Raw genomic sequence first — 25,698 nt, 5'->3', positions numbered from 1 at the left:
TTTAAATCAAATAGTTATCTGTCTACAAAAATAGTCAAATAAATATGATTTTTCAAAACGAAGACGACAACGAAAACCCACACATACACGTACGAAGCAACAGTGTTGAACACGGAAAATGGAGCGCGCTACTCGTCACCAACAGAGAGAAAGACGCCGATGATGATAACGATGCAGCGGCCATCTTGTTTAGCTCCCAGGAACGCCTTCGCTACTTACTCCGAGTACACGGCAGATCGCCGTCATCGCTTAAATAGAATCTGGGTCCAGCGTCTTACACAATCAAATAAGTTACTATGCAAAAAAATAAAGATATTTAAATTATCCAATAGACTTAAAATAGGTCGCAATCCTTCCACAATCAAATAGTATACAAAAAAAGGTGATGTGATACAAAATCAAAGAGACTGTTTTACGTTCGACTCCAAACGACAGGAAAAGAGGGACTGGTTCTCTAAGAGGCGAAAAGAGAGGAGAGGAATCGAAAAGGTAGTGCATTACGTGTCCTCGAGAGTCTGGAAACAGGCGACACGTCGACAAATAAATACACACATATACACAATAAATAAACACAATCTCAGCTCACTGTTGACACTTGAAAGGTTAAATCACATACACAACCTCGACAGTACGACAAGTGCACCAAACCCGAGAACTCAAGAATATATAGAGTGCAAAAAGAACGACAGACAGACAGACAGAAAGAGCGGTACAGTACCGAACGACTGGTCGCGGCACCAGCGGCCATTGCTTCTGTTGAGATTGTCCATAAGACTGATCAGAGCGAAAACGCAAACGCTACAAAAATATTCGCAACAGGGTTCCTTTCGTGACATCTCTCTCCTCTCTTTTCTCTAGGTCTGTTCTTACCGATAGATTTCGTCCGGAGATTAAACTACGAAATGCGGCGCTAGGCTCCGCCCACCATGCACAGACAATGACCACGGGTACGATTCCTTCGCGAATTCCTACGAACTACACATATCAAAGTCCTGAACTCTATCGGAATACGAGGGGTGGCATTCAGGGGTGTTCAGGAAGGTTAAATGTCGAGAGACGATCCTCTAGATCGTAGAACTGAAACCTCAATTCATAATTAGACTCACACGGCACGAAGACGAGACACGAAAACCACAGGACAGCACACCGTCTCTTGACTAATTATCGAGTTACAAAATGGCAGAACTCACTACTCTAAAAACTAACGTCACTTCTTTCGTAATAAGTTCGTAAAGGAATCATCACAACAACGCATGCAAAGGTTTACGAAGAATTTTACACTGTTTTTTTTTCCTTTCGTTATTAGTATTGATTAGCTTATATATCTAAGTGTCTGACCTTTTTTCACCTCATGCTACATAAATTCCTCTGTTTATCGTTAATATGCATCATGTTTTGTTTGTGTTTTTTTCTTTCTAATATGTGCTGGTAACCTTTACACTGCATGCAAATGATGTACAGCCACAAACATGCACGTAAGTTTTCACATTCTGTGTTTTCATGGCGACGATCGGCCATGCCGCGCGAGAGGGAACGGACTGCATTTCTGTGTATGACATCGCCAGTGACGTCACAATGGCATTACATTGAACACCGACACTATCTATTCGTTATATCCTATATAGCAGCAAAGCTTCTTCTATAGCTTGTGATTAAATTGCAAGAGTAGAGCAATAACAAGCCAGATTAATATTCTGAGGTATTGTCTTTTTTTTTGCCAGTGGAAAATGTAAAGTCTCAGTAATTCGTTATTGAATCATCCCTATTCCTGCTAAGAGCACATTGGAGTGAAACATCGGGGGGGTGGGGGTTGGGTGGGTTATTACTCGTACTATTTTTTTTTTTCAGTATATTCCGCGGCAAAATTCTCGTTTTCAGGCCGCGTGTTTTGCTACCTTTGGTTCGAGATCCAGGGCAGGCATCAGAGATTACGTCATCAAGGGTTTTCCAGAGACAATTGCGCACTTTGCCCACTAGGGGGGGATTTAGCAGCAGACGGACACACGACAGACAGAACGAATGAACAGAACAGACAGGCTGCCCCCCCAAGCGAAAACATTCTCATTTCTACTTTTTAAATCTCACATATAAAAATAATTTGAAAAAACTACAAAAAATCAATCTCTTTTTTTTTCTCAATCTCCTTTTTAAAAAACACGAACGTACCACAAAAAACTCTGTTCCGGGCCTGAGATGTACAGGGGAGGGAGGAGAAAGAAGTGGTTTGGTGAAATAAACTGAGGCTTGTAGTGTTTCTGGCTGCTACAAAAGATAAAGATATATTTATATATTTATAGTCATATATATTCTCTATATACTGTATACGGTTATGTACTATATACTGACAGCTTGGGTTCAGGGGCCAAACTAAGCATCTTTTTTTCCCGCAGCAGACTTGTTGTTTCTACGTCGTCTTGCATGCTGCCGTTCCCGGCGGTCCTGGAGTCCCTGTCTTTAATTCCAGCGGAAGTGGATCTGCCGGGGACGGTCGGCTCCCTCTTTAACCAGTGGCTTGTGGAACTCGCGGCCGGCGCGGGAGTGGATGTTTGCCCAGCAGAACTCGCAGTAATACTGCAGGCAGGTGACGTTGGCGCAAAAGAACGGAGCGAACTTTCCGCCACAACGTGCCCCCTGACATTCGTCACACAGCTGGTCGTCCAGCACGTACGGCTTCACCTCCACCTGTGCCACATGAATAACAGAACGGTTGTTTAATTTCAATTCTGGTAAAGTACAGCGGCTGATGTAACTACTTAAACAGTTCCCTGATCAGTGTCGGGCATAATGCATTGCTAAGTAATTTGAAAAAGTAAATAATTACTCTTCATTTTTTTGTAATTTAATTACAGCTACCTCTGAAGTAATCCACTATTGTTTTATATAGAGTTTGTCTAAACAGTATTTAATAGAGCAACTCCATATAAAACAATAGTGGATTTAACATCAAAATTTTACTAGCAAGTGTCTTGGGTATTCCAGGTACACAGAAAATAAAAAATAAAAAATAGCATACTATGCACAATATGCATACTACAGTATACACTACTAATATACTAAAGGCTGATTTATACTTCTGTGTCGGATCTACGCCATAGGCTATGCATCGGTTTTCATTTATACTTCTGCGTCGATGCACAATTACACATGCAGACCACTAGTCTGAAGTGTGCACGGGTATGTTGCTGATGTAACCTGCAGTATCAAGGCAAACGCGGCTTCTCGGAGAAGCATCAGCCATGACAGTGGCAAATAAAGATCAGATAATTTATTTAAAACTGCAAAAAAGGAGACAACAACGGAACAGGAGAAGATCTTTCAATCTCCACAAGGACTTGTACCATATGGCGGAACAACATTGTTTGTCGCAGACAACAAAGTTGTGTATAATGCTACGTTTTATAATAAATGATAAGACACTTGTTCTTTGCTTTGTTTTATTTTAAATGAGAAGGTGTAACATTAAAATATACAGAAGTGCAAAAAACACACACAAAACTCAAATACATCTGGAGGGAGGGGTTCTAGCAGACCAATCACAGCGTTTGCAGTCCGCATAGAATTGGCGCGCTGTGACATTTTTGAAGAGGTCTATCACATCAGGCTATGCGTAGGTTCGGCGCAGAAGTATAAACCAGCCTTAAGAGTAGTATGATAGTGTGCTATTCTGTATGTTACTAGCCTCTAACAAACAGGTAAGTGCTGTCTATTTACCCGTTTGTCGATGTCGCCATGCTGCAGCTGGACGAATCGGGCGCTGATGGCAGCAATGTAGCTCTGCTGATTGGAGAAGGCCACACGCCCCGCCCCCTTTGGGTACTTCAGCTCTGGATCAGTGTCAATACCCGCGTAACACACTCCACCATACAAGCGGTCCATGATCATCGCCAGCTCCACTGCAGAGAAACATACCATTAAAATGTATTTAATACAAAACACAAATAGAGAACATGATTTGAAAATGTCAAATCAGTTAAAATGAAATTAATTAACTAAAAACATTTAAGACTATTAAATATAAGAATATATTACTACACACACATTTAAAAAAACAAAATTTAAACTAACTTTTTTATACTTTTTTTTTTTTTTTAAGTAGTTATGAAAACAGAAAAATAATTTTAGAATCTTTGTTGTGATAATTGGCATCTCTTCATATTGTGTACATCATATGCAGTAATTTATAACAAATACAACATCGAGCCATGTGCGTACCAGCTCTCAGTGGACGTGGCACTCCTCCTACAAAGATGGTTTTGCGGGGGTCCAGTGGCTGAGATCCGTCCATCACAAAATCACTGTCACTCAGGTTCCACGGACGAATCTGGACCTGAGAACCACATACAGATCCCACATATGAAACACAGTATGCATGACAACACAAAAAAGAATTGCACGTATTTTCATTGAATGTGCACTTGTAGTATACTTCAAATCTATAATATAATATTAAAGAAAATATTTTCATGATTTTTAATATGTTGTCAAGGGCACCAATTATGCCCCTTTTCACAATATGTAATATAAGTCTCAGGTGTCTCCAGAATGTGTCTGTGAAGGTTCAGCTCAAAATACCCCCCAGATCATTTATTAATTCCTATTTTGAGTGGAAGCAGAAACATGCTGTTTTCTTGCATGTCTTTTTAAATGCAAATGAGCTGCTGCTCCCCACCCCCTTTTCCAGAGAAGGGCTGTGCCTTTACAGTACCTCAGACAATCTGTTTTGGTTTGAATATCATGTCTATCTCACTGAAATCATGAGTTTTAAAACCATATCAGTTTAAACATCAGATATAGGGTTTCCTGAGTGCACACCTTCCGAAGCGAACACACAGAAAGCAGCTGTCTTTCATGTATTATTGCACTTGAACTGTCAAATATACACAAGTTTATGTTAAAAACAAATGAGTTGCAAAAAGTGTCGATTAGGCCTATGTCTATGAAATAACGGTAAACAGCCGGGAATGAAATTGCATGTTTATATTAGATCTGTGTATGAAGTGACAGCAGCATAATATATAGTAACTACCGCTGTCTACGCTGTTAATATGACCCAAATAATAAATAAAAACCTTTTGATGTGTTGACTAACATACACTTATTATATGTGCGTGTATGTGGACTCACGGGCTTGTCTTTGATGGTGGGGCTGGACACACACAGGTAGAGTTTCCCGTCCTCCTCCAGACAAGCTTCGATCAGTGCTTGAACTGAGCTCTCCTCTTGGAACAGGAGGAAGGCATAACCTAGAGAAAAGCCCACAACAGTCAGTTTCTGACTGAATGAATAAAAACTAAGGATCATAAGAACCAGAGGCACTGGGTGATTCTCGCTAGTTCTAGAGCACATTCATTATTACATATTCAATCATTCAATTTAAAACATTTAAATTAGTACACTTAAAATGTACTTAATAAAAGGAAAGAGAATTCTAATAGTTCTATGATGTAAAAAACAGCAATAGTGTCTAATAATTGTCACGAATCTGGTCCATGCTCTTCCGGACAATCACCACCAGATGTCACTCACTCACCTCATTGACTCTCACACCACACTTCTCTGGACTGCAATACCCACAATCCATTGCACTGACGACACGCAGCTGATTACACTGATCACACAGCTGAATTCACTGATCACCCCATCACACACACTATTTAACCTGGGACTTGCTCTAGCTCAGGGCCGAGTATTGTTTAGCATTTATCACTCCCCAAGCGATAGCTACCTTACAGAGCCATTTTCTTAGCCTTAGTCTTGCCTTGTTTTCCTGCCGTGTCTGACCCTGCCCGTGTTTCCTGGATTTACCCCTTTGCCTTGCCGTTTGGACTGTGTTTGCACCTCGTTTGGATTATTGCTCTCAACTCTGGATTATCTCTCTGCCTTGCCCCTTTGGATACTGTTCGCTCATCGTTGACCCACGCTTGCTCCACGGATTGCTCTGTCTTGCCTCTGCCATACCTGTTTTGCTGTCTCCCGACCCTGCCTGTATGACCATGTTTTATAATAAAGCTTTGCATATGGATCCGCACGTCTCACGTCTCGTCAGCCCCGTAACAATAATACAGTATGTGCATGCAGGTTTCTGTTGCTGTGTTTGCTATGAATGTGGTCATTTTTCTAGAAATACCTTTAGGGGGGAAGTAAGACTTGCTCTCTGCTTTGTGTGGCCAATCAACAACCAGATGACCAAAGCGCCGAAAACTGCTTGTGATTTCATCTGTGGGAAAGATGAGATCGTGACAATCAGACAGAGATGACAGAAAGCAGCAGGAACTTTTTCATAAAGATACATAATGATTTTAATCTGAATAAGCAGAGGTTAAACATCAGAGGTTAAAGCTGGAAAATCCAGTGTGGCTCTGATCACTAAGCAAACCCCGTTCAATATATCTGCAAGGTGAAGTTCAATTTTCCTCAAATTCTCCTCCGAATGACAGTAAAACAGCATCTCTCATCAGCAGCAGCCGATTTGTCTGCACAGATCTGCACTGGAGATTTTAGGTTTTATGTGTCTCACTTCTGTTATCAGTAACCTGCCACCTTCATACGGCTTAGTGCTTTTATAAAATGGTTACTACATATAGCTGGCAAGGTGTTACAGTAACAAAAATATAATCATTTATTGATGACAAACAATAAGCCTTCCATCAAACAAAGTATTTATAGTATTTTTATAATATAATATAAATATTTTATATATAATATATCAATATTTTATAGAATAGTAAAATGAATTATTATAATTTTTGGATTGTTAAAGAGAGAGGAGATGTACAAAAAGGTGTACAAAATATGCAAAAACATCTAGATGGAGTACAATAATATATAATATAATATATTTTGTACATACAAGACGCATTCCTGCTTTCAAAAAATATAGATGGAGTGCAATAAAATATGTAATTTTAGAATTATATATATAATTCAATTAATTTGACTGCCATAAGAGATTCTGCATTCCTTTCACAAACATCTATGCAGAATGCAAAGGACTAGGAACAAATGAGGGGTCTTGAGATGAACATTCGAAAACTTTGACATAATTTTAAACAGCACATATTGGTATATCGCAAATAATTCATAAATCATCCATGAATACATGCGTAACAGTTCAAACACTCTCTTAAACGAACCTTCGTCGATGTCAGGGGGCAGACCGCCCACAAACACTTTGCGGGAGAACCTCTCGATGCGCTCCCCGTTCTGATGGGGGTAACAGTGAGGAGACCCCAGGACCCCCGGGACCCCCTGGTTGCCATGGCCGTCATTTAGAAGACCGTCATCAATGGGGAAGAGGGAGGAACGTCCTGTTAAAAAGTGAACGACGGGTGAGGACACTTGTTTTTGCCTGGTATTGACATCCATCTTGGGCGATCTGATCAGCATTACGCATCTCAAATGCAACTCTGGTGACAACTATAGAGGAAAGTCTCAAAACAAGGGCCCTTATTTTAGTGCAATTCATGTCTAGGGTGCAATAGGACATATGACATAGCATGTTTCTAACTACCTCTGAGTGTGGTTTGAGTGATTGGATCAAACTGAACCCTGTTCACTCTTGAATTTAACGATGTCCAGTTGTGATCAGACCACCTGAGATAGATCATACCAATGTAATACATTTATGAGTGTCAATGCATGTATGAATCACAGGTTGTGTCAGTGAACTGCGGCTCTCAGTCAGTATAAGCCTCAAAAACACAAGTAAGCCTCTATTATATTGATAAATTCATCAAATTGTTGCTAGTGGTCAATGACGAGTTCACAAAGCGCATCGTACACATATACACCATACACAGACACAGAATACTGCCATGCTAACACAGATAGCATAACAAACAGTGGATTTTACCTCGTCGTCTCCCAAAGCTCCTGGCTGCATGTGAACAAAAACAATATAGGACACTATGAAACAACTGACTGAAAGCTTAACTTTATGATTGTGTAAATACAGGCAAATGTTTATTGATGAAATATTCACTACAGCATGGTCGGGATGCTGGTGTTCCCTAAGGCAACAGATATGCTTGGCACTAGCATGCAGACGGTCATATGACCGATATATATGATATAATTATTTCTTGCTGAAAATAAGTTCATTTAAGATACTAACAATTTTGATAGGCTAATTGGATTTGATTAACAATAAGGACACCGACAGCAGCAGGTTTATTAGGCTGCTGTCACTTTAAGACCTAATGCACGGATCCAATGTACTGACACACATCCAATTTTCTCCCAACTGTTTACAATCAAGGCACAAACTGTGTTTGCATGAATACTTGCCAAAACAAGCATTCCAATTTATTATTATTATTATTTTTTTTTTTGTAGCCTATTTCACCATTTAGGTGCAACCCGGTTTTACTACAAATTCATACAATGTGATTTGTTGGAAAACGTACAGCACAGTTTGTGATTAAAAAAAGCATGAACCTGCAACCCTAACCCTCAGTGTGGTGTGCGCAGGTTGTATGAAATGTACAAATAAAACCTAATATAACATATGAATTTGCAACCAATTTACCAAAACGTAAGGTTATGACTTGTCATTAGACTGTGCTGGAAAGCTGCAGTAGACTGCCTTTTTTGACATTCTCATTAACTGTGTATCTACAAAAAGGTTGAATTTTTTGCATGTTTTTTCCATTTAAACAATACTACCGACCCCTAGACGGACCAGCATAAAAACCAGCATAAACCGGTCTTTTCAGAAGACTGATAGGTCAGTAAGAACTTTTGTTTTCCAATAATGCATGAATATACAAGAATTAAAAGTTATTCCTAAAAGCACAATATTCCAGCAAACCTCTTCACGTCACTCAAAATAATCACGTGACGCACAGCACATGCTCCACTGGATAAACTGACCAACATTAGTGAAAGCTCTTAAAAATCATGTAATCTATGCATTTCTCAAACGCATTGTAAGCCTAAGTAGACTGCAGAACAATTATCACCAAAGATCTCTAAGATCAACTTAGCTCACAATGCTTTCCCCGGGACAGGTTGGTTCTTTCTTTTGTCCCTACTTTTTGTCTGCATTTAATTTGCCTTTACTATAAAGGCAGATCATAAAATAAACAAATCACAAAAAGATGAAAGGATATACATGTGGTGGCTTCCTGCCTCAGTGCTCAGGTGTTCAGTGTGCTTGAAGACCCAAGTATACTCTGTGTTCCACTTGAGTTCACTCCTGGAGTCCTGCTACTGGAGGGTCAACATCCTACAGAATTTAGCTCCAGCTTGTCCCATACCTCACCTGCCTGGGTGATTCTAGTAATTCTTAAGATCCTGATTAGCATGTTCAGGTGAGTTTGACAGGGGTTGGAGCTAAACAGTGCACGATAGTGGCCCTCCAGGATTAGTACTGGATACCCCTTGGTTAATGTGGACATTAGTGCTCATGATGAAAATTGTCACATGAGCTGAAGCAGAATGCAGACAAGGTAAGTATACTTTTGGCTTTACAAATGGTTTGTATTATTGTTAAGGTATTGTAAGTGTTTTTGTCAGTATGTTGCTAAGGTGTCTAATTGTTATGGGTGGTTGCTACTAGTGGTCAACCGATATTATGTATCAGTTGACCACTGGTAGCAACCACCAATAACCACCAAGGACACCCAAGCAACACCCTACCAATACTTTCAATCAACAATGGCGATAACTGAAAATATCAGTACTGACAATTGAAAATATCAGTACTAATAATTGAAACTATCGGTACCGATATTTTCAATTATTGCCATTCTTAAGTCTCTCTGCTTGGCCAGTAAGTCTTGGAAGCAGGATTTTTAGAGGTCTTCAACCCTGTTCCTGGAGACCCAATGTCTGGTACAGTTTATTTACAAACTGCTTCAACACAACTGTCTGTGATTTTTCGAGTGGTCCTCAAGACACTGATTAGCTGGTTCAGGTATGTTTGACAAGGGTTGAAGCAAAACTCTGCAGGACACTGCATTCAAATATGCCTACTTCGTAGTACTATACTACTAGAGTAGGTGAAAAACAGGATTTGAAAAGAGTAAAAAGTCCGAATTCATAGTATGAAAAGAAAAGTAGGTGAAAAGTACCCAGATACCCATGAAACCATGGAAAAGGATCTGTGAATGGCAGTGAAGCGATGCAACTGATGGTGGAAGATCACACGACAGTAACAACATGAAAGATGTACATGTAGTAGGCTAGATCCAAATTCCTTCATACTACCCATATTCATGCTCCACAGAACATACTTATTTAACAGTCATGAAGTAAGTTTCAACCCAAACAAACTAGACAGTATGCAATTTCGGACGCAGCTTGGGCCTCCAGAAGCAGGGTTGAAGACCTCTGAATTAAATAGTGTAATCACACATATTGCTTTATATGGACTGCTTTATATGGACTGCTCAGCTCTCCAAGATATTGGCATCGGTCATCAAAAAAGCTATACTGCTAGTCCATCCCTAAAAAACAATAATCTAGTCTCTATATATAGCTGAGGTCAATCCATCAATGTACCTTTATGAGAAGTCCACCAGACATAAAATGTAAGTGTAATATATCTGTTTAGTGGTTTGTTCGGTTCACTAACCCTAAATATGAGCAAAAGCAATAGTGATGCTTGACTGATTAAAGCAAACAAAACAAAGCCTTTTGGCTACAACAACAGTTATTTTTAGAGTATAATCTATGATGATCCAATTATCCAAAAAAGAAAGCAACAGCTGTTACTGAAATATGTCATCACAAAAGAGCAAAGCACAATCCTGCCCAGCTTCAGAGACTGTGATCCAAACCGAGCGTAGCGAATATCAGCCCAGCCAAACACAACGAGCAAGAGTTCAGTCACGTTGGCTGAAAATGGACGGAGCCCTACTGGCAGACGCTCCGTCTGGATGCAGTGAGCAGATTGGTCAGGCAGGATTACCTCACCATGCATCAAAATAAAATGCTAAATTGTTGAAATCCCATTGCGGAACTCGGATGCAAAAATAACAGGGAAAGATGTGTAAGATAACATTACGACAACAAGCATTACATCAACGTTAATGAATTAAAACAGAACATTTTAGTGGCAAAGTGATCCAAACCACAGCAATATGACTAATAAGTATGAAAGCATTTAAACCGAAGAACATGCCTGAACAGAGTATTTCAGAAAGATAGATGAAGCATCATCATACACTGGAGCCTCAATGATAAAACATATCTATAAAACACATCTTTAAAATTATTAATTGTGGTCCAAAGGTAACCTTTAACGTTCTGCAAGGTGAGACTAGACAGAAGATGTAAAGATTCAACAGCATTTCGGTAACAATTAAATAGCAATATCTTTACTATAATGATTAAAAAAAAATTGTGGTCCTGGATGCTAATTGCTAACAGACATCTAAGCATGCTAAAATACACAATATAGTAAGAGTATATTACATCAATGTGAATAGCAGCTTGTTTCAGGCAGCCTGTCTTCATCAAAAATATGTAGATTTCCAGTCCTACATTGGACAGTTTTGTAATGTATTACAGACATAAAATACTGTAGCTCATTGTCATAATTACCATTGAGCATGAGTAGGCCGTCAGCGGCTGGGTGGGGGCATCCCACACGGCCTGAACATGAGAGAGGGAGACAGAGAGAGAGCAGTATGAAACATATAGCCACATGCCAGCATTATAAAACCTTCAGAGCTGCATATGTAGGGAGAATTTTTAAGCATCTATATCCCAGATTGCACTGCAACAAGCTCACTGGAACAGACCAGCTAACAACCTCAGCAATTCTTGTATGTGTTTTTATGCATTGAACATTATATCCTTAGATTAGCAACATGCTAACAACAGAGAATCGATTGGCTGGTTCTCTCATGCGCTTCATGTGAAGAGTATTTTTCCCTCATATTTTGATGCTAGCATCCAAATTGGCCATTAAAGGCTTGTTCACACCATTTACAATAACAATAACTATAGTTTTAATAATTATTCTAATTATTTGAGAATAGCAAAGTCTACATCACAACTACAACGATAACAACACAGAGGAATAATATAACTGGAAGACTTCAACGTGGCTCATGAGACACTCCTCTCATCAGGAATGTTTCTAGAAATGATGAACTAGCTTTGCTGTGTTACTAGGTCACCCTTAAGTTTGACCCTGGTCACATGACGTATGTAAACTTAGAGCATCAAATCTGAAGCTCTGTCACATGACACATACCAGTTAGACACGTGACCATTTAAGACAGAAAAAATCACTCTGAATCTGTGTTTGTCAGGGGATCTGTAACATGGGGGATGGTTAGGATGATTTCAAGGGCCCAACCAAAGCGAGGGGCCCCGTCAGATAGAGAGAAGGCCAAATTAAAATGTTTAGTTTTCTGTTATGTATTCCATGTTGTTGTTGCAAATTCTGCTGATTTGTCACACAGATAGTGTTATCTAGGTGTCTAACATATTAAGTTTTGTTCGAAATCACAAAATAGCCTTTGACTGTCTTTAAATTATCAGTAATAATATGCTAAAAACATCAAATCAATCGGTTTTTTTTTGTTTTTTTGCATTGAGTGCAATTGTTTTCAAGCAAAAGTATTTTCATAAATTTATGGAGTTACATAATTTATGATTATTTCTATACTTTCTAGTTGCAAATTTTCTTAAGTATTTTTGTATTTATTTTTATAAAAGCAAAGAAAACATTAAATGCTAAATATATAAAATGCATATCTAAAACTGAAAATGTACCACTACTGTTTTGTAGTGAAGCCAGTGAAAATGTTGGCAAAACATGTCAAAAGTGAGTATTTTTTTTATCCAAAATATAAAAACTTTTTTTTCTGTTGGATTTCAGGGTCAAATGTGAAAACCTGGACATGCTGTCCTCAGATTTATCCATAATCTAGTCTGACAGATTTTTTTAGAAAACATCCAGGTACACAGAGAATCAGCTGTAATTCTTCCAAGTCCTCTTAACAAACAGACACACACACACACACACCATCTGCTGTCCAATTATTAAACGCGGATGCTCCTAGAGACATTACAATGTTTCACAGAGCTCTAATCGTCTATCCACAGTGAATCAAACTATTGTTTCGTTTCATCTGCTTTGTGATTAAGCACAACATCACAAGACAAACCGATACTGTATAGCAGCCTGATATCTCTAAGTGTTTAATATTTCAACAGCATTGCTGTTTTGAACGCTTTAGCGAGAGTCAGCACATTCCCTGATGCTGGCATCCTCTCGGGACGACCCATTAACCGAACCATTGTTCATAAAACAGGTTTCTTAGAAATGTGGTTCGCTCAGCACATCTCCCATGATCTGTTCGATTAAGCGCATGATGCCATGTTTGAAAAGCTAAACCACATGTAGTTTAGCTAATAAAACATTTAGATCATAATCTGGTGGTTTTGTACTATTAAACCCCCCCCCCCCCCCCCCCCCCCCATGTCCAGATTGAAATCAACATGAAATGTAATCTGAAAGTTATAGCCTGCTATTTAATTTGTGACAGAAACAGCATATTTCAGAGCATCTGGAATCATTTCTATTATATATTGTTATGTGCTATCATTGCAACAACCTTTATCACACTGACAGCAACCAGCATTTAATTATAGCGTTAACTGTGGCAATATTTTAGAACGGACGGCTGCATTATCAATCATGCACGATCAAGTATTAACATAAATCAGGTTTCATGATGACTTTAAAGGAGGGCCTGTGTAAAGACCCACATTCACTCTCCTGTCTTTTATCTGTCACACACAGGGTGGCAGAGTGTGTCCTGCGCTAAATATAGCCATACCCACACCCTTCCCTCTCTCTCTGCAGTGAGTGCCGCCCCATGTGTCTGGTCCATCTGCTCCAGCAGGCTGAGCGAGAAGCTCCGGTGAGAGATCGAGAGAGGCAGACAGAGAGTGAGTGCAGCGCAGTGCCACACCCTGATCACAGCACCACATGCACCTCTCTGCCCTCCTATGACACAGAGACACGCCACTCAACACAAACACACATCCGACTTAACCATACCCAGCTTTAAAGAAAGCAAAAGGACATAACAGACAGTGCATTACAGTGATTTTACCATGATTAGATATGAAGCATGGAGTACCGGAGACCTCCAACATAAAACGCCGTTGGCAACCTATTTACAGAACGATATTCTATGTGAGAGGACTTGATTATATCTATCAAGACTTCGCTTGATTATGAAAAGTGGTCATAAGATACCACAATATACGGAGGAGGTTGAAACAGATGGATTTGTAATGTCATCCAAAAGGGAAAGTCGTTTCAGAGAGGCCTAGCATCCCTTGTGAAAAATAAGTGCACTTAATTGTATTGAATGTGCACTTTTAGTACATTTTATAAAAGTATATTTAAAAATAAACTGTACCTACAGATAATATGTGACCCTGGACCACAAAACCAGTCATAAGGGTCCATTTTCCATTTATACATGATCTGAAAGCTGACTAAATGAGCTTTCCATTGATGTATGGTTTGTTAGGATCGGACAATATTTGGCCGAGATACAACTATTTAAAAATCTGGAATCTGAGGGTGCAAAAAAATCTAAATATTGAGAAAATCCCCTTTAAAGTTGTCCAAATGAAGTTCTCAACAATGCATATTACTAATCAAAAATGAAGTTTTGATATATTTACAGTAGGAAATTTACTAAATATCTTCATGGAACATGATCTTTACTTAATATCCTAATGATTTTTGGCATAAAAGAAAAATGGATCATTTTCACCCATGTATTTTTGGCTATTGCTACAAATATACCCCAGCGACTTCAGACTGCTTTTGTGCTCCAGGGTCACATATATTAATGAAATAAAAGGTGATTTAAATGTACATAAAGAGAGATACTTTCATGACTGTTTCTTAACACATTTTAACATGCATATTAAAAGAGCGTTTTAAAGCATTATGTTTTAACAATCTTTTGTTGTGCTTTAAAGAAGTACACTTATTTTGATGTATTGACTAACAGAAGAGACTGTAGATGGTTAGCACTCTGAAAAACTTTGTCTAGTTTTTCAGAGTGCGAACCATCTACAGTCTCTTCTATACTTTATTGGTTTCCACGCACCTGGACTTACCATTAGCCTTCATCTGAGCGCAACAGTATTTCCTTGTCTTCTGATGTATTGACTAACATACTAAACATATTATAATTTTAACTGTAGAGTGTTATTTTATATACATTTAAAGTTATATATTTTAAATGTGGTAAATTGCAGCCGGATCATCACAAATGTGTAATTACAAATATATGACACACGAGTTTCAATTAAAAAGACATTTAAGTATATTTAGTTTCATAAATGCTCAGTACGTCAGTACATTCAGCAGTGCTTTAAACATATTTCAAATACAATAGAATAATTATGAAATTACATGTAAAGATGTACTTACGTCATACTTCAGGTCAATACTACAATTACGCTTTATTAATCGAAACGCTGTAAATTTGTGTGAAAAGGAATAAAAGGCGTCGGAGTTTTACTGCCTCTAGTGTTCATTTCTTTTGGAAACTGCAGTGATATATATATGTACTTATTGGTACGTATTTCGCGTCTCGCTAAAAAGTGCGTTCAGGTACGTTTATACCAAGAGAGCAGATAGATAAAAACACTTACAAGGCAAAAAAAAAAGAAAGTTTGTGCATGTTTATGTTATGTGTATAAGTGTGTATGCTGGCTGTTTTACAACCTCTCTGAACATTATCCGATCAGATTTTAGAGCACAAATGATCTGCTTTCTACTTTTTGATATTAAGAAACTATCCATTATCTCTGGAACCAACATTGGCCATTGCAAAGCTCAACATAATCTTCTAAAACATATTCTCCTTTTATTTCATTTATAAGCTACATTTATTTATTTATATATATTATTAAGCTAAATTATTTATATTTATTTATTAAGCTAAATTAGTACAAATGCCAGATCTTCTTTGACAGTGTTGACGACAGACCTCATATGAGCCATATATAGAGAAAACTGTCCTCGACTCCCTCAGTGAACATGAAGTCTGTCTTCAAAAGCCTTATAAGACTCTTATGATGAGCAGGAAATGAATCTTACCCTTCAGAGGGTCCTGCTCCGCCCTCATGATGTCAATCAGGGAGCTCTCCAAAGAGTGCATGTTCAAGCTGTCATACATCCTGGACCGATCCTGAGGAAGAGAGAGTTGAGGAACGTGTCAATATGTGCAATACAGATGTAGTCTGTTTGGGAATTATGGGATTGCATGCAAGCGGACACACTTGAATGCATGGAATGGCATGTTTTCTGCGTACTGGTCACCGCTGAATCCCTGAATACTGAATGCCGCTGGAATGTTGTTTGTAGAGCTGTCACGAGTGGAATTAACCAGGCTGCTTTGTTAGGTTTAGTGTATTTTGGACCGAACATTCAGCCAAACTAGTCTCACCACGTGGCTGTTTTTAGACAGAAAGAAACCAATATATGTGTGGGAGATTTGTGTGTGTTGCTTGTTGTTGTTATTCAGTTGCATTACCAGAATATCCCTCTTCCCTTCTGCAGATATTTAAAGCGGCGTCCCATCTCCCGGTCACAACACCTGCCTAACAACATGCCACAGATATCTGTGTCATTACCGCAATGAGACCAAGAAGGAATGTGAACGCAAACGGAGCTCTCCGTCACCCGCCGGCCCTCACAGACCTGTGTGTGCACATCACAGGAAACACATACTCACACAAAGACCACCAAGACCATAAGCTTCAAGCTAAGCACAGGAAACCCTCATTATAAACACACTTCTGGAAAATAAATGGACTTAGTATTGAATGTGCACTTGTAGTGCACTTACTAGTGTGCTTACATATTAATAAAATAAAAGGCTGCTTAAGAGCACTCTTTAATGACTAAAGGTATACACTTTTAAAAAGTGCACTTATTGTAATACAATATCAAATTAAACATTTTAAAGTACATTTTAAATATTTTTATAATATAAAATTTTACAATTAGTTTGATGTGTTGACTAACATACTAACGCACATGTAAAGTAATTTTAACAAAAGTTTGTTGTTCAATATAACATTTAAAGCTAATAAAATTAAATGCACTAAGTATAATCATACAAATATTTGCATAAGTGTCTGAAAACATTCATATATTTAAGCATTAACTGAATGTAAAGTATATTATTTCTATAATAACTACCTAAAAACATCATTTTTTTAAGTATGTTAAATGGTACTTCTTGTGTTTTTAAAATATGGTCTTTTTAGTATTACAGAAACTAAAATCACTATTTGACTATTGCCTAAACAAATACAAATGTTAGATGTCTTGCAGTGTACATTAGTCGAAATGTTTTAATTCTCCTTAAACAACATGTAGCAACCTTCGTTTCTTAGTTTCGTTACAGTATAATGTAACCAAGATCATGTGAGATGCAAAATGAAATCTTCAGTGATAAAATCAAGTCCTGTCCCTCATTAGTTGACTATTTTTTTCACTCTAAAATACGCAACACTATGAAGTTAAATGCTCTGAAAACACAGTTGCCTTTAATATAGTTCATAATATTATAATAGTCATGAACGGTGTGCACTTTGCTCTTGATAACCTAGTTTCTAGTTTATGTAGATTATGGTGCAGTATGAAGTATTTTAGTATGCGGTCTATCACACTAAATCTCCAGCAAACACTCATTAACCAACAGCAGCTGCTCTGTGGCAGGATCATACCAGATTACTTTACAGTTATTCTAATGGAAAATATGTAAAAACACTCTGTGTTGAGACCAAACATGCATAGAGCACCTTTATAAATGATTATTAATTATGTATATATATATATATATATATATATATGCACTTTAGGGTTGTGCCAATATTGTACCGACGATAGTCAGAGATATCACCTGGAGGCGATTATTTGTTCTTTACAATGTTGCGTGTTATAATCACTTTATGACTTTATGAATGCAATGGCCAATCAGAGTTCAACTCAGGTGAGTCACTGCTGAAACACCGGAGTTTTGTTGTTCAGTGCACGCTCTAGCGTATTCTCTCATCCTAAACAACAAAGTGCAGATGTACGTGAGATGTGAATATAAGAGATTTATTCATCATGCAGTGTAGATATTTTCACTGATTATAACGGGAGTGTTTTTAAAGTGCATAAACTCGCGCAAGACTGAAGTCAGTAAACTGAGTAAATAAATATTAAAATGAATTAGCATGATAATATCGTGTATCGGCGATCTCAAAGGCTGACGATAGAAATATATGACAATTGAGCATATCGCCCAACACTATAGCGCACTTTGGTGCTGGGCGAGAAAATGGCATGGACATCGTAAAAGAGCACCTCCTAAGCAAACTAAAATATGTTTGTAATAGCATACTGCATCTAAATGATAAAAAATAGATTAAAAATGCAAAAAAAGTTTCTTTATTGCCATCAGTGGTTCCATTAAGAACCTTTAACATCCATGGAATCTTTCAATTGTACAAAAGGTTCTATATAGCAGAAAAATATCTTCATATTATTAAAATGTTCTTTACACTAAAAAAAAAAGGTTCTTTTAAGAACTGTTGACTGGAAGGTTCTTTGAGGAAACAAAAATTGTTCATATATGCTTCATGATGCCACAGAATAACCTTTTTGTCTAAATGGTTCCATAAAGAACCTTTAACAGCTGAAGAACCTTTCTGTTTCACAAAAGCTTATTTGTGGTGAAAGAAGGTTCTTCAGATTATAAAAAGGTAAGAAAGAGATGGTTCTTTAAGGAACCTTTGACTGAATGGTTCTTTGTGGAACCAAAAATGGTTCTTCTATGGCATCGCTTGAAGAACCTTTTAAGCACCTTTATTTTTAAGAGTGTGGGATCACTGCTGAGAAAACCTTTGTAAGACAAGATGCTAAATTGCACTGGTCAATACAATAGGACCACAACTTAACTAAATTAAAATAGGGGAAAATTCATATGTGGCCACGATTGGACTAAAACGAGAGAACAAGGTAGTATAATATGGCTATGAAATAATCAAGCCATGGGAACTCATCGTCCCATCGTCCTCATATCATGTGCAGGGCTACATATAAAGGCTATATAATATCTGCTGCAGATACACTGACCGACACATTAGTGTATATTTATGATGGACGCGGTTTGGAAAGCACACAGTGTTGACCGTGTCACACACAGCTGCTTCCAATTGGCCCTGTCACGGCCATCTGCCTCTCACAGGTAGAGCAGCTTTTAAAAAGCAAGAGCTTATATCATTGCTGTGCTGCTTTCAGCATCCAGTCCTATTCACAGGCCCTCAGAGCGGAGCTTACAGACAGCGCAAGGCCGCAAGAAGCTAAATATAGTTTTAGCAACATTGCCAGAAATAGTGTCTGAAAAGCAGCTCAGTTCTCCAGCGAAGAACACGAGGCCTGAAGACTCATGATCCGAGATTTGGGTTTCAAGCTACCATTCAATACCATATTCGAAATGTTTATGAAAAACGATCACCTTTTTATAACCTGTTTTTCCATTTCCTCCATTTCGAAGACTTTTCATGTCTTGGAATCAAAACCAGGTTATTTGAGTCTGGTTCAAGACTGAGACCACATGTTCCTAAATTATATATGGAAAAATGGTCTTGGACTTCCATATTTTCATGGACTTCATGTTCGACCCTAGTCTGATTGATTCAAACTCATCGTCACTGACATTCAAATTTCAAACTTCAAAACCATTTCTTGTGAAATTGAATGAACTCTTTGTAACAACATTGTCTCTCTATCCTTTCCTCCTTCCTCCATTTCTATCTGTCTTTTCAGAACATGACGCATTTGATCTGTGGAACGCAGAGCAATCACAGAGAAGGAAGGAGAGGTCAGGAGGAGAGAGGAGAGGCTGTGGAAGGTGAGGAATTCCAAACGGCACCCTGTTTATGGAAATAAATCACCCTGCAGCCCAAGACCGGTTGCCCACTGAAGCTAAGCAGGGTTGAGCCTGGTCAGTACCTGGATGGGAGACCCCCGGTGAAAACTAGGTTGCTGTTGGAAGAGGTGTTAGTGAGGCCAGCAGGGGGTGCTCACCCTGTGGTCTGTGTGGGTCCTAACGCCCCGGTATAGTGACGGGGACGCTATACTGTCAACAAGCACCGTCCTTTGGATGAGACGTTAAACCGAGGTCCTGACTCTCTGTGGTCATTAAAAATCCCATGGCACTTCTCGTAAAGAGTAGGGGTGTAACCCCGGTGTCCTGGCCAAATTCCCTCTACTGGCCCTTGTCTATCATGGCCTCCTAATAATCCCCATACACTTGATTGGCTCTATTACTCTCTCCTCTCCACCTGTAGCTGGTGTGTGGTGAGCGCACTGGCGCCATTGTACTGTGGCTGCCGTCGCATCATCCAAGTGGATGCTGGCCGGTGTCCTGGCCAAATTCCCTCTACTGGCCCTTGTCTACTGGCCCTTGTCTGCCCGGTGTCCTGGCAAAATTCCCTCTACTGGCCCTTGTCTATCATGGCCTCCTAATAATCCCCATACACTTGATTGGCTCTATCTCTCTCTCCTCTCCACCTGTAGCTGGTGTGTGGTGAGCGCACTGGCGCCGTTGTACTGTGGCTGCCGTCGCATCATCCAAGTGGATGCTGCACACTGGTGGTGGTTGAGGAGAGACCCCCCCCACACACACACATGATTGTAAAGCGCTTTGGGTGTACAGCAATACACAATAAAGCGCTATATAAATGCATCATTCATTCATTCATTCAAATGAACAATACCGTAGATACTAGTAGAGTATCTGTTTCCTAAGAGAGGAAAAAAGAAGGTGATGAAGGCCAGATTGCATGCATCTCGAGTTCCTTTCAGTTCTGTTAGGCTTGCCATTAAAGGAATGAACTGTGACGTGCCAAACATTCATCTGGTCTGAAATTAAGTACAAACGAACAATGAATCCTGAGTCATTAGACAATACCAATATTACCACAGCGCTTGACGACAGAAAGGCACTTTAAATATGTCAAAACAAAACTGGTTTAATAGAACAGCACATATGACTATCTATAGCCATTAGCACACAGGGCCTGAATAAGATTAGCTGACAGTTGAGAGTAAAGGTCATTGCACACTGAGTCCGAAATTTTCATATGCGTTTTTTCACTTTTTTCATATTTGTCATCCTTTCCTATCAAAATGCTTGATACGGATGTGAAAATGCAGAAAATCGAACCTGATCTGAATTTTTTTATGATGGATGAAAGTTTCGGAGGCAGTGTGTAAACGCGATTGACACAACGTGAGGTTGTATTTATTTTGTAACGTGCAAAAATTTCGGACTTTCGGAGTGTGCTAAAACCTTAAGGATGGCTAAAGTACCAGTATATGGTACCATGTGGATACTAACTTATAATGTTAACATTAGCAGTGGAGGTTTAAAGCTAAAGTGAGAGGATGAACACCCAGCTACAGATGCCACAGGCGGGGTTTCCCCATACACTTCAGTGATTCACATGCAAATGACCTGCTGTTTCATTCCATCTACTAAACAATGGGCCAACATGACAAAAATGTGTTACTCTCGCCTCCTTTTCTCTGTCAGCCTCTCACACCCTCACAGTTTCTCGCTTTCAGCTTGGAAGTGAGAAACTTTCGGATTCTTGTGATCTAAATTTCTTGAAGTATTAAGTAGGGCTGGACAATATACTGAACATTTACTATATATTTGCAATCTTTTTTTCTTTTTTTATTGGTAACATAAAACCAATGCTATCTTACGACCAATTCGTACATATTTTACGAGGTGGCTAATTCATACGAATTTCTACGACCTCACTCGTATGATTTTTTTACGATTTGTCTAAACCCCAGAGACAGGTAGGTTTAGGGGCAGGGTTAGGGGAAGGTCATTTGAACAAATTCATATGAATTGGTAACTCGTAAAATATGTAAGATTTAGCAAAAATCGTATGAATTTGTACGAATTAGCCACCTCATAAAATATGTACGAATTGCCATGAGATCGGGCTCCATAAAACATTGTGAATATCGAGTATTGATGATGTCATCTCGTACTCACATCTTATACATCTTGTATTTGTTCTTCTTGGCTTTTTTAATTTACAAAAAAATGGTTTAAACTGTTGTTTTAAATAATCAGTTCAGAAGAACCGAAAGGTTCGTTGCCACCGTCACTCAAAAATGTTCACAGAAGTGTAGAGATTTACTTGTAAAAACATTTCTGGATTATTTCCTGTTTTATTATATTTTACTTCTTGCATTAAACTTTTAAAAACACTATTTCTTTATAACAGTAGTTTGGTTTAAATAAATGATTGTTGCAATCAATATAATATATACACTAATGTTCAAAATTTTGGAGTTGGGAATATAATCATGTTTTTTAAAGAAGTCTCTTCTGCTCAGCAAGGCTGTATTTATTTGATCAAAAACACAGTAAAAGAGTAATATTGTGAAGTATTATTACAATTTAAAATAGTTGTTTTCTATTTTATTCTATCAAATATCGCTTACAGTGTCCTCCATAAGTATTGGACCAGTAAAGACAAAATTGCTCTGTTGGCTGTGGTGTCAAGACATTTGCAAATATGATTAAAAGATGAATATGAGACAAAACTACAGAATGTCACGTTTTATTATTAGCCGTTTCAACACATACATGTTTTACCAAATAAAAAGAGCAGCACTTTTAGAGTTCATCCCACTCATTGATGTGAGCATAAGTATTGGGACAGTTGAACATAAGACAGATATAAAAGATTAAAAGCTATTATTTAGTTGTAGATCTCTTGCACACAATCCCAGCAGTGAGTCTGTGACCCATAGACATCACCAGACTCTTGCTCTCATCCTTTGAAATACTTTTCCCAGCCTTTAATGCAGCCAATCCCAATTGTTGCTTGTTTTGGTGAGTTTCTGCCTTTACTCTCCTCTCCAGCTGGTGAAATTCATGTTCAATCAGATTTAAATCTGGAGATTGACTTGGGCAATCTAAGACTTTCCATTTCTTTGCTCTTATAAATTCCTTGACTGAACTGGCAGGGTGTTTTGGGTCATTGTCCTGATGCAATATGAAGCACTTCCCAATGAATCTGGTGGCATTTTCTTGAATATTGTAGGCAAGATGGTTTTGTACCCTTCCAAATTCATTCTGCTACTGTCATCATACATTAAGTCATCAGTAAAGTTGAGAGGGCCTGTTCCAGAGGTAGCCATGCATGCCCATGCCATGACACCACCTCCACCATGCTTTACAGATGAGGCTGTATGCTTGAGATCATTGCAGTTCCCTTTTTTTCTCCACATTTTTGCTTTCCCATCACTTAGATAAAGGTTCATCTTTGTCTCATCGGTCCATAAACACAGTTCCAAAACTCTTCTGGCTCACCTTTGTGCTTTTTTGCAAACTCTAATCTTGCCTTTCTATTTTTGGTGCTGGTCAGAGGTTTGCATCTTGCTGTGTAGCATCTGTAATTCTGTGTCAAAGTCTCCTGAGGACAGTAGATTGTCAGAGCATCACCCCAGCTTTCTGGAAGTTGTTGCTGATTTTACAGACACGTCTTTTAGGATTCATTTTCACAGCTTTTATGACTTGTCTGTCATCAACTACTGTCGTTTTCTCAGCCGATCAGGTCGTTGTTGGTTGCTGGTGTCGCTGGTGGTTTCCAAACTCTTGATTTCTCCATCTCCTTGCTATAGCTCTAACTGACTTCCTCTTTTCTTTTAGCATCTAAATTGCTTGCTTTTCTCTCAGAGTCAGCTCCCTCATCTTCATCCTGGTTTGTGTGTGTCATCATCGAATGCAAGATTCAGAATACAGAAGTAATGGATATAACTGATACAACACATTCCCTGCTTTTAATATCTGAAGAATTAATGCAACAGGACACAGCTGATCACTTAGAAAGACCTGTGAGGCAGCTGCTCCAATACTTATGCTCACATCAGATAGAGGGATGAACTCTAAAAGTGCTGAACTTCTTAGCTGGTAAAACATCTATGTGTTGAAACGGTTAATAATAAAATGTGACATTCTGTAGTTTTGTCTCATAGTCATCTTTTAATCATATTTATAAATATCTTGACTCCACATCCAACAGAGCAATTTTGTCTTTACTGTTCCAATACTTTTGGAGGGCACTGTACATGTATGTATATATATATATAAAAGCACACTAACACTAGATGGGCTAAGCCTAGACTAAACAAACACCGACGATAGCAGTACTCTACTGGATGGCTTATTTTTGTCTGGCTGTGAAAAACCGCCTGAGCCAAACAATAATGAAGGGAGAGGACAGATTCCTTCAGGATGAAACCACCAAAACCCTTGATGACCTCACTGTGAGTCATCACTGTCTTCAGATCCTGTAAAAGGTCCTGAATGTCCTCTTGATCAACAGAGCGCTCAACAACCACACGCAGGGCGTACCGGGCGTACAAACACAACACGTTTTCTGCAGATGCATACTGACCAGCAATTAAAATTGTAGCATGGACGGAGCCCACTGCATGGGCCGCCCATCCCAGCACACACACATACCTGCAGTGGCAGCAGAGTGTTGCTGTTGTTGTCGGTACGGAACATATTTTCTTCGATCCAGGATTTAGGTCCCAGAGAGCCGGCGGAGCGGGGAAACTTGGGTGGAGCGATGACGTTACTGGAGAAGGGTTTCTTCATGGGAGAGATCTGGTTGACCGAGCCGGGCACACCCATGCCGCCCCCGCGCCGGTGGTCTCTGCCCCAGGACACCCCTCCAGAGGTCCAGCCGCTGCCCTGATGGCTGCCCCACGGCGACTGCTTCATCATGGGCTACAGACAGACAGAAAGAACAGTTAGGCACAAAATGCAAGTACGCTAGATTCAACGGTTCACTCGTGGCCATCTTGGGAACCCACTCGGCCATCTATTTTTAGTTATGCATGTACAGCTCCTATCCAGCTGAATGGGGAAATATCAAAATATCAAAACATACTTGCAGAACTCACACTTCTATAACATTTCAAATCAGCAATACAATCTGACATGAATGAATAAACTCTATATTCCAGGCTGATAAGCCAGTACACATGTGCTATTAGTAGTATTGGAGAAAGAGCATTTTATTGGACAAAAACCTGAATACCTTGTTTTTGTTTTGTTTTTGAATGCACAATTGTAGTATATTTCAAATCTTACAAGTATAATAACTGTACTTGCAGATAATATAATATTAATGGCTACTTGCTTAAAGTGTTCACTTTCTCTTATGAATGTTGTTTTAACACACTTAAGTACACTTTTAAAAGGTGCACTTTGTAATAATGCCAAATTAAGCATTTTACCTTAATGTACCATTTAAATCATGTTTTTTTTTAAATAATGGTTTCTTGTACTTAAAAGAAGTACACCTTTTGATGTGTTGACTAAAATACTAAAGCACATGTAAAGGACTTGATTATAATTTTAACTGAAGCATGTTATTAGATCACATTTAAAGTGAATGTATTTTATAGGAACTAAATTGCAACTTTATCATTGCAAATGTGTAATTACAAATATATTTAAATATATGACATACAAGTTTCAATAGAAATTATATTAAAATATATTTTAGTCTCAGTTCATCCAACAATACACTTTATTCATATCTTAAAGGAAATAGAATTATGAAATTACAAATAAAATACACTTAGATCCTACTTAAGTG

The 25,698-nt window shown here is 38.6% G+C and overlaps 1 protein-coding gene across 2 annotated transcripts in view; it reads right to left on the bottom strand.

Annotated features, from left to right (window-relative positions):
• Positions 1–1,297: 1,297 nt before the first annotated feature.
• LOC306859707 (cytoplasmic polyadenylation element-binding protein 2-like) overlaps positions 1,298–25,698 on the bottom strand; it is a 29,770-nt gene continuing 5,369 nt past the window's right edge. The window contains exons 2-11 of one of the 2 annotated variants that reach the window (XM_079400908.1): positions 24,552–24,821; positions 16,094–16,184; positions 11,548–11,598; positions 7,853–7,876; positions 7,134–7,307; positions 6,128–6,217; positions 5,125–5,243; positions 4,213–4,327; positions 3,712–3,893; positions 1,298–2,682 (exon numbers count right to left, since the gene is read on the bottom strand). In XM_079400908.1, the coding sequence (XP_079257034.1) occupies positions 2,455–2,682; positions 3,712–3,893; positions 4,213–4,327; positions 5,125–5,243; positions 6,128–6,217; positions 7,134–7,307; positions 7,853–7,876; positions 11,548–11,598; positions 16,094–16,184; positions 24,552–24,821 (1,344 nt within the window). In that variant the 3' untranslated portion in view covers positions 1,298–2,454. The remainder of the gene's footprint in view (positions 2,683–3,711; positions 3,894–4,212; positions 4,328–5,124; positions 5,244–6,127; positions 6,218–7,133; positions 7,308–7,852; positions 7,877–11,547; positions 11,599–16,093; positions 16,185–24,551; positions 24,822–25,698) is intronic. The other variant, XM_079400909.1, reaches the window with a different exon arrangement.

Source organism: Barbus barbus (genome assembly GCF_936440315.1).
Source record: "Barbus barbus genome assembly, chromosome: 40".
Classification (NCBI taxonomy): Eukaryota; Metazoa; Chordata; class Actinopteri; order Cypriniformes; family Cyprinidae; genus Barbus; species Barbus barbus.
The sequence above is the reverse complement of the archived record's forward strand: the minus strand, read 5'-3'. Positions and strand labels throughout refer to the sequence as shown.